The sequence below is a fragment of the Haliotis rufescens genome, unplaced genomic scaffold (genome assembly GCF_023055435.1).
Source record: "Haliotis rufescens isolate VD_foot unplaced genomic scaffold, xgHalRufe1.0.p SCAF_8, whole genome shotgun sequence".
Lineage (NCBI taxonomy): Eukaryota > Metazoa > Mollusca > Gastropoda > Lepetellida > Haliotidae > Haliotis > Haliotis rufescens.
This window is the reverse complement of record NW_025964372.1, coordinates 30,615,813-30,625,603: the sequence shown is the minus strand read 5'-3', so window position 1 is coordinate 30,625,603 and position 9,791 is coordinate 30,615,813. Positions and strand designations below refer to the sequence as shown.

Sequence of the window (9,791 nt, the reverse complement as noted above, 5' to 3'; positions counted from 1 at the left end):
CATCGATCCACGCAATTGGGATCGATGACATGCATCAACCAAGTCAGCGAGCCTGACCACCCGATACCGTTAGTCGCCTTTTACGGCAGGCATAGGTTGCTGAAGACCTATTCTACCTATTCGGGTGGTTAGGCTCGCTGACTTGATTTGATGCATGCAATCTTGTCCCAATTGTGTGGATTGATGCTCATGATATCAATGACTGGATTGTTTTGTCTCGATTACTTCCAGACCGCCGTCATATATGGAATATTACTGAGTGCGGCGTTAAGCAACAAACCAACCAACCAACCAACCAAGTGCGTGGATCGATGCTCATGATATCAATCACTGGATTGTCTGGCCCAGACACGATTATTTACAGACGGCCGTCACATTGCTAACAACAAACAAACAATATGTCATGGAATAAAAAGTGGTGAGGGAGTAGAACCTCTTTTGCACAACCTGTTCAGTGGGTGACACTCAGAATATGCCTAAGACATTCAACGGCAACGCCAGAGGGTAAAGTAACCTCGCATCTCACCCCATAAAAATGTAAACAATGAACAATGTAAACAAAAATCAAAACCGAACCGCAAATAATAATTACATTAACAATGCTTAAAACACAGCAGATACATCGAAACAGTCCCTTTAACAGGAATGAGTAAGGCCTAACTGGGTTTATCATTAGACAATTTACATTTCATGATTATATTGATATTATCGCTAACCCCAGTCATTGTGTAACGATAATCACCTGAAACATGTTATGTTTTAGGAGCACAGATTATTTTACAATAAGTCTAGTGTGAGCAATTAATTCTGACATACAATTACAAAAACGTATGCAATTATCAGTAACACTTCATAACAATGTTCAGAATGATCCGCTCTATACACTACTTGAATCCGTCACCAGAGGCTCCATTGCGATTGTCAATCCTTACTCAGTATCCTGCTGTGAAGCTGATCCCATAAGGAACTCTTATGAAACTCCTCCAAAGGAAACCTGTTATCTTCATCCAGAAGTTGATTAATGATAGGTGGCAATGGATGACGGAAGACCGCGTCCGAAAAAAGGATGATAAATCTGTCAGATTTCAGATTATCGCCAAGATAAACGGCAGAAGAAAGCCTGAAGGAACAGAGCTCGTCTTCCAGGAAGGTCTGAGTCAGATAGATAATAGTCTTCCAGCTGTTGTTGATGGCGCCCAGAACCTCCTCACACGTGTAGACTCCGGGCTCGAAGTCTCTGTCCGGAATACAGAGACGAAGATCTCTTTCATCTTCCAGCTTTTGCTTCAAGGTGCTACACACCCACCGACGGTCGTCCTTTGATGAATGGTAGACAAATACATCATACTTAAAATGTTGTTGGAAGTCCAAACCTAACCATTTGACACTCCATCGCTTTAACAAATTTACATTTCTTGCAATATGAAGACTTAGAGAAAATCCTAAGAAAAGGAGGAAAAAAAAACATATTGAAAATAAAAGCGAAAAGAAAGAAACGCACGACCTCCAGATTTTCATGTATGAATCTGCAATATTTGTTAAGTGAATAATTTCCCCATTATCATTTCGACACATGTAATGATGACCGTCAACGAAGAGTACGAATGAATCCATTGACCATGAAATAAATTCCAGAGAACCACACCCACATGACAGAACATTCCCTCGAAGATTAACCGATATATTTTTCTTCTGAGCCACAGCGTCTAATCTCTTTCTTGTTCCCACACTCAGCTCTTTTATTGAGTTATACGAGACATCTATTAATCTGATATTTGTTATTTTCTCCACATTTCTTGGCAAATCGGTAAGGTTATTATCTAACAGATGCAGGTTCTGAAGATGTTGAAAGTGCCCCAATACCGATTCTATGTTGTCAGCAATACCCTCAAATCCCTCTGTGATATGGTTTAATGATAGATTTTTAATGTTGGGAAAGGATTTCATCAATGTCGTTGGTTGTCCCAAAAATCCATTTCCGGAAATTTCCAAGCTTTGAAGGTTATTCAGTCCAAAGATACTAACATCATATGCAACTACTGAACAATTAGAAAATACGACTTTTGACCACCTTTCAGAACCAAAGAAATGCACATCATGATTGATATTAACAAAAGGTCTTAATGCCGGTGCAAAATAAAGTGTGGTTAGGTTTCGTGGAAAAAACATCAGATACGCTAAGACACTACTTTCACTTTGGGGATTGACTTCACTCTCTCGGGTCTCAGCACTGACTGAGAAAACACATGTCTGAGGTTCATTTCCTGGCCATACCATCCGATTCGTATCTTGAAAAATTGAATGTGAGTCATAGAACTTGTATATATGATCATTATATTGTTTAAGATCTTTCTCGTGTTGTTCAAAGTGAAATGATGCAAAATGTGTGTAAAAGAAAAGGGTTTGAAATAGATCATACTCTTCCAGAATCATGTTGTGACTGAGATCTAAAACACGAAGGCATTGGGAAAATGGAGGTTGAATCAAAGCTCCTCCCTCAATTATTCGTATTCTGTTGCCTACAAGATACACTTCTGAAACACACATTGTGACAAGAAAACGTGTATCATTTGTGGATAGCATGAAACATTGCTCATATCTTGCGGTGTTTGCTATGAAAGAAATTCGTTGCATGGATGCATTTTCATAATTATTTAGATTTACCAATCGCTGGGATAAATCAGTGCGGACTGTGTTCCTAATATCTAAGATATCTAAATATGGAAACACATCAGTTATATTTGTATCTACATGTCCCTTATTACATGCATTTATCTGAAATGTTGTAAGATTAAATTTTGTGAAAACCTCAAATGCACTTGTATTAAGGTTATTCGTTTGACAATACCTAACGGTTAAAGTGCGTAAATTTGTCAAACTGCCAAATCCGACACCAAATAGTGGGTTCGGAGGCAAATCGATAGCAAGTTCTTCGAGTTGATTGAGATCAAGAAATGTTTCCTCTGCATACTCCAAATCATCATGAATCTGTTCAATGTTCATGTCACTCAATAAAAGGCGTTTTAGTGGAAGATCTCTGAAGAGGCCTGGCGGTAATGATGAAGACGTACAGTTTATCTTGTTTCCTCTGAGGTCAAGTTTCGAAAGGTGTGGTAAGTTCTTGAGTGAATCGCTGTCTAGATGAGTAAGACTATTACAAGACATACTGAGTGTGTGTACCATCAGACGATAAGGAAAGGACATCTTCTCAATGCTTGTTATTTCATTCTGTGACAAGTCAATGACAGTCACGTTTTCAGCAAATCCTTGGGGCACATCAGTGAAGTTTCCTTTCGAACAGTTGGCAACTATATCTCGATCGTTCTCGTTGTAAATGCAGCTGTTGAAGTCGTACATCTTGGAAGAACAGGGCAACCCTAAGACGACCAGCCAAATAGTCAGCATTGCGAGAAAGGAGTTCCTTGTCATTGCCTGAAAGAAAGAAATTATCATAAAGAGGATGTGTTCTATACTACAGTATAAGTTTAGGGAGGCAGAACAGAACATCACTGCACGTATTTACGACCACAGTCTAATTTTGATATTACTTATGTTTTGAGCACAAAGGATAGAGTAAATAGGATCTGTAACCCACTTGAATAGTTCTGTAAAATAGAAAAGGCAATACAAGATTAAAAAAGAATGAGAATGAAAGAAAGAACATATAATGCCAAAGCCTTGGAACAATATGTCTTGACTGTGCCGAGGGGTAAAAGACAAAAAGTGGTGCAAATTATATGAATGGATCACTGAAAACCAGTGCTGACACATGTCACAATGCAACAGACGTCCCCACAGCCTCCTCATTACATCACATGAGACATACACAACTGGCGCTATTGGCACAAAATGATCAAAGGTTGAAGTTGTTACTACTACTACTACTACTAGACCCGTGAAGATCCGGGGTAGAATAGGTCATCAGCAACCCATGCTACTACTACTACTATTACTACTACTACTACTAGACCCGTGAAGATCCAGGGTAGAATAGGTCTTCAGCAACCCATGCTTACCATAAAGGCGACTATGCTTGTCGTAAAAAGGCGACTAACGGGATCGGGTGGTCAGACTCACTGACTTGGTTAATGCATGTCATCGATCCCAATTGCGTGGATCGATGCTCATGATATCAATCACTGGATTGTCTGGTCCAGATTTGATTGTTTTACAGACCGCCGTCATATAGCTGTAATATTGCTGAGTGCGGCGTAAAACAACAAACCAACCGACCAATCTAATGTAGCCAGTGTCTGTTTACCTAAACACCTGACGTAATTAAAACTAGAAACAAGGGACTTTTATATTTAAAGTTTTATTGAAGTGAAAATGTGTTTTGAACCCAGAAGTAAGATAATCCGAACAGGAAGAACTAATAGCTTTTTTATATCGGGGGCTAGAATCATGGGACTTTCAGGTTTATGTTTGTTATGTGATGAAAAAATGTATTCATCAACGGGAAATAAATCAACACAAACTGATAATTTTGTTTTTAACTGAGCTAGAACCATTTGACTTTCTAAATCTTTGTTTCTGACCCGCGAAGCGCGGGGGTAAAATAGGTCTTCAGCAACCAATGATTGCCATAAAAGGCGACTATGCTTGTTGTAAGACGCTACTAATGGGATCGGGTGGTCAGGCTTGGTGACTTGGTTGATTATGTGATCCTATCCCAATTGCGTGGGTCGATGCTCATGATATCAATCACTGGATTCAAATATTTACAGACCGCCGTCATAAAGCTGGAACATTGCTGAGTGCGGCGTTAGACAAAGAAACAAGCATGTCGCCTTTTACGGCAAGCATGGGTTGCTGAAGACCTATTTTACCCGGGATCTTCAGTGTTGGGAAGATATGTATATACTGGTACCTTGAATTACTGTTTAATATGATTTTAGAAACGTCTTATTTCCCAAAAGAGTGGACTATCGGTGTAATTGGTCCACTACATAAATCAGGATCACATACCGATACCAACAATTATCGAGGAATTACCCTTCTGAGTGTTTTTAGCAAAATATTAGATAAAATTTCGGAAGAACAAGCAGGTTTTAGACAAGGGTATTCAACTACGGATAATATTTTCGTACTTAATGCGATTATTCACAAATACATGCAGAGAAAAGGTGGAAAATTTTATGCAATTTTTGTTGATTTCAAAAAAGCGTTTGATTCTGTAAACAGAAATATAATGTGGTCATTGTTTCTTTCAAATGGGGTGAGTAATAAAATGGGTAAACTTTTATGCAATATTTATCAAAATGTAAAGTCATGTGTTAAAATCGGGGAATATACTCTGATGTCTTCACATGTAACATTGGTGTACGCCAAGGCTGTATTCTTAGCCCATTCCTGTTCTGTTTATTCATCAATGAACTAGCTGCACAAATTAAGGAAAATTGTACGGATGGTATACAGCTGTATCCAGATATTGTGAAGATTTTTCTGTTGCTTTTTGCTGATGATATAGTCCTGTTCTCTCGTACGATAAAAGGTTTACAGAATTTGATAGATCAACTGGAGCTGTACTGTTCTAATTGTAAACTCCAAGTGAACACTGAGAAAACGAAAGTGTTAGTTTTCAAAAAGGGAAATAAACTATCAAGTAGGGAAAAATGGTTCTTCAACTCACAACCGTTAAAAATTGTCACTTCTTATAAATATCTGGGAGTAACCTTCACAGGCAGATTAACGTGGAATTACCACACCAGTAACCAGATACTAATGGGAATCTTACATAGTTTGAAAACCTTCACTGATCTCTCATATCAAACCTTTTTTTAAAATATTTGATACAAAAATTACTCCAATTCTTTTATATGGAGCAGAGGTCTGGGGGCATACTGAATACAGAACTATTGAACTGGTCCATCTATATGTTTGTAAACGATTCCTTGGCGTAAAAAACTCTACATCGAGTGTTATGGTATATGGTGAATGTGGACGTGCACATATTTCAACATATTAGAATTCTCAAGTATTGGTTCAAGATTCTTAAAATGCCTATTGATAGATTACCTAGAAAATGTTACAATATGATGTTATTGTATGAAAAACATGGAAGCCGCAATTGGGTTTATGATGTAAAGTCGTTATTAAATGATTGCGGCTATGGGTATGTTTGGCGTAATCAATGTGTACCAAACAATCCCGATTCATTTTTAGTATCTCTACGCCAAAGACTTAAGGATATATACTTACAAAAATGGGCATCGCATGTTTTAAGTGCAGAAAAATGCAATTATTACAAGCTTTTCAAGACAACAATTTCCCCAGAATACTATTTGTTTGACATCAACTTTAAAAGGTTTAGAATAAGTTTAGCACAATTTAGATGCAGCTCTCATAGACTTAGGATCGAAGTAGGCAGGCATAGAAATATAGACAGAGAATTGAGAATATGTGAGCAATGTGATTTAAATGTGATTGAAGATGAGTTTCATTTTCTGTTAGTTTGTCCAAAATACGACCACCTTAGAAGAAAATATATTGATCTGCCTGGTTATGTACATCCCACTATACAAAGATTTACAACGACCATGTCAACAACTGATAAAGATACTCTAAAAAATCTATCAATGTTCATTTATCATGCTATGTTAATTAGAATATGACCTGTTAAACGGATCTGTAACCACTCCCGAAAACAGAATTGTACTATGGGCCTGAGGCCTTTCAGTATGGAATAAAACTTATCCTATCCTATCCTACAACATCTGTTAGCCTTCGGACCCGTGAAGATCCGGGGTAGAATAGATCAGGCTCGCTGACTTGGTTGATGCATGTCCCATATTGCGAGGATCGATGCTCATGATATCAATCACTGGATTGTCTGGTCCAGACTCGATTATTTACTGACCGACGTCATATAGCTGGGATATTGCTGAGTGCGGCGTTAAACAACAAACCAACCAACCAACCGTTAGCCTTCTTGTTGTCCCGGCACACGTTGTTGAATAGTCGGCTAGTTTCACTTTGGCTGCAGGTGTCAGAATGACCTTTATGCTTTGTATAGAAGTGGTTTATTTTGCGTTCTGTAACACAATGTACATTTATTTCTACCGCGGAAATAGGTACCGTGTTAGCAGTTTCGTGTGAAAGTATGATGAATAATATTTGACACTTTCCAAACAATATTTTTTAGCACTTTCATCTTTAAAACATTGTCATAATTTCTGTACATTATTGTGCTTAGTTTTGATTAAACTGATACAATCGTTCGCATATACATATCTTCCTCAATTTCTTACTCATTCCATTGATGACGTCATTTAGTACTATGACGTCTACCAAAGATGTTCAAATACAGTGACATACCAGAATATACCCCCAGGTCAATCTCTAACGTCGTTAGAGAAGGTTTTTTGGACTCTTGGGTCTCTCATTCGAGACAACCGGGAGTTCGACACAAAGAGGTTCGACTGTAATGTTAGTAGCGGCTTTTAACCACACACACATTAAATATCAGACACAAGCGGAATAGTGGCTCCCACAGAAAGGCGCAGCCAGTGTGTGTGCTGGTAATTTACAATAGAATGTGCACACATGTTTAAAATGCAGAGGCAGCGATACACTACTATCTCGTTTGTGATCGGGGAAACGCGCGACCCGTGAAGATTCCGGGGTAGAATAGGTCTTCAGCAACCCATGCTTGCCGTAAAAGGCGACTATGCTTGTCGTAAAAGGCGACTAACGGGATCGGGTGGTCAGGCCCGCTGACGTGATTGATACATGTCATCGTGTCTCAGCTGCGTGAATCGATGCTCATTACATCAATCCCTAGATTGTCTGGTCCAGACTCGATTATTTACAGACCGCCGTCATATAGTTGGAATATTGCTGAATGCGGCGTTAAACAACAAACCAACCAACCAATCGAGGAAACGCCTGTTTTAGTAAGGTAGTGTGCCATTTTCCATGAAGTATAGGATTCTGTAAGCATCGACAAACACGAGAATACACGTACATGTGACATGACCGGTTTCAATCTGATCATGTCAAGTAACAAGTGTACGTGATCCCGTGGACAGGAGAGGCTTGTCGGGGTAACATTTGAATATATATACAGGCCGCCATCATACAGCTTGAATGATGCTGAGTGGTGAAAAGCTATTAACAGACTACAATGTAAGACTATTTGGAAGTCACATTCTAAGGCATACATACAATCTTAGTACAATCTTGTGGACTTCGTGTAGATGAGTAATTATGCTTTTGTAACCAAACTCGAATCAATAGCACATAGATCAAATCATACAAATGATGAGAGGTCGCTCAACAAACCCGGAAGCCACATTTGGTTGTCTGCATAACCAGTTGAATTTGATCTGCCATGTTAGTTTTCTAATTAGCGTTGTTCTGCGAAAGCCAGCGTTAACTCAATCGTCAACTCCATGCAACCAGTGGCCGGTAGCTGGTAGTTATAATGATTGTTTCAGTTGTACTCACCTTTTAATACCGCTTTTTGCAAACGAAGCACTTGCCTTATAGCTAACGTCTAATTTCCTTGCGGATTGAAACAGACGCGACTTGAATTGGAAAAGTGATTTATTTCCTGTTTCGATTTTGATTTTCCTTACTGACCGGATATTTTTAAAGTACTCACATAATTAGCCAAATCTACATGTATGCTTTAAGGAACATGCAATGACGAAACACTGTATATTTCAAACATTGTGAAACAGCGAAACATGCTTGGACGGAACCTCATTAATCCAGAAACCCGGTAATTGAATCATAACTATTGAGAATGTTACTATTTAATGACATAACTATGTTCAGACTGATTCGTTTATCCTGAATTTAGTTTATTCAAAGGATTTCACAGTGAACGTTAGTGTCTGGATTAACGGGGTTTCACTGTGTAGAGGGTGACGGCAATGTTACAGTACCGCATCTCAAGGAAGTTTTCTCCTATTATCAGCACTGTTCACCTTCAAGACCGCCTCCGTGGTCTAATGGTAGAGCGTCCACCCCCGGAGAGCGGAAGGTCCGGGGTTCGATCCCCGGCCGCGTCATACCAAAAGACGTTAACAGATGGTACTTGTTGTTACTCTGTCTGGCGCTCGCCATTAACGGGCTCAAACAAGGACTGGTCGGCTCGGAGTCAGTTTACTGTGTCTGAGTGGGGGTATTCATGTTAAACTGCGGCATGGTATCTCAGTGTGCTAGCACTATAAATCGGCATCAGTCCGGACTAGTACAAGCAGCCACACACACACGTGCATGTGCGTCGCTATGTAAGTGCAATCATCTTGGACGCGACGTCAAGCCCCATTTAACATCACCTCGAATGATATCAAACACTGTGAAATGCCACATCGTGAATACTCGATGAAGATTCCTGAGCATAACACATCCGTTTTCAGTGTGTGATTGAGTGAGTGAGTGAGTGAGTTGGGTTTAACGTCGGAATACTGTTAAAAGCGGCGTTAAACCCAACTCACTCACTCACAATGCTGGATCATTTACAAAAGAAATGTTTAGGCCGAGACATCAAAACTGTCCCCCACTGTGTTGCAAAACGAATATATTTCTTCAACGTTTTTGTTTACTTATAAGCTGCAAATATCTGCACTTGTACACAGGAGACGTAATTCAAAATTAACACATCGATTTTATTAGTTTCAACAAATCAATAAATGCATTATCGTGTCCTCAGGTTTGTTAAAAGGGCGCCGTCGCATGGCAGAAGAACCATCGTGCGGCGTCAGGCAATAATTACTTACATTCTTATATACATCGTGTGAATGGTGGGTACTACTGGCAAAAAATAGTTTATTATACAAATT

General features: G+C 39.2%; 1 protein-coding gene across 1 annotated transcript; it reads right to left on the bottom strand.

The window, feature by feature from the left end:
* Positions 1-301: 301 nt before the first annotated feature.
* On the bottom strand, positions 302-8,502 carry LOC124145538 (toll-like receptor 4). Its single transcript, XM_046515331.2, has 2 exons — positions 8,449-8,502; positions 302-3,432 (listed from the first exon to the last, which is right to left on the bottom strand). Exon 2 carries the CDS (start codon positions 3,427-3,429, stop codon positions 922-924), a length of 2,508 nt encoding a protein of 835 aa, XP_046371287.2. The 5' UTR covers positions 3,430-3,432; positions 8,449-8,502; the 3' UTR covers positions 302-921.
* Between the last annotated feature and the right edge of the window lie 1,289 nt (positions 8,503-9,791).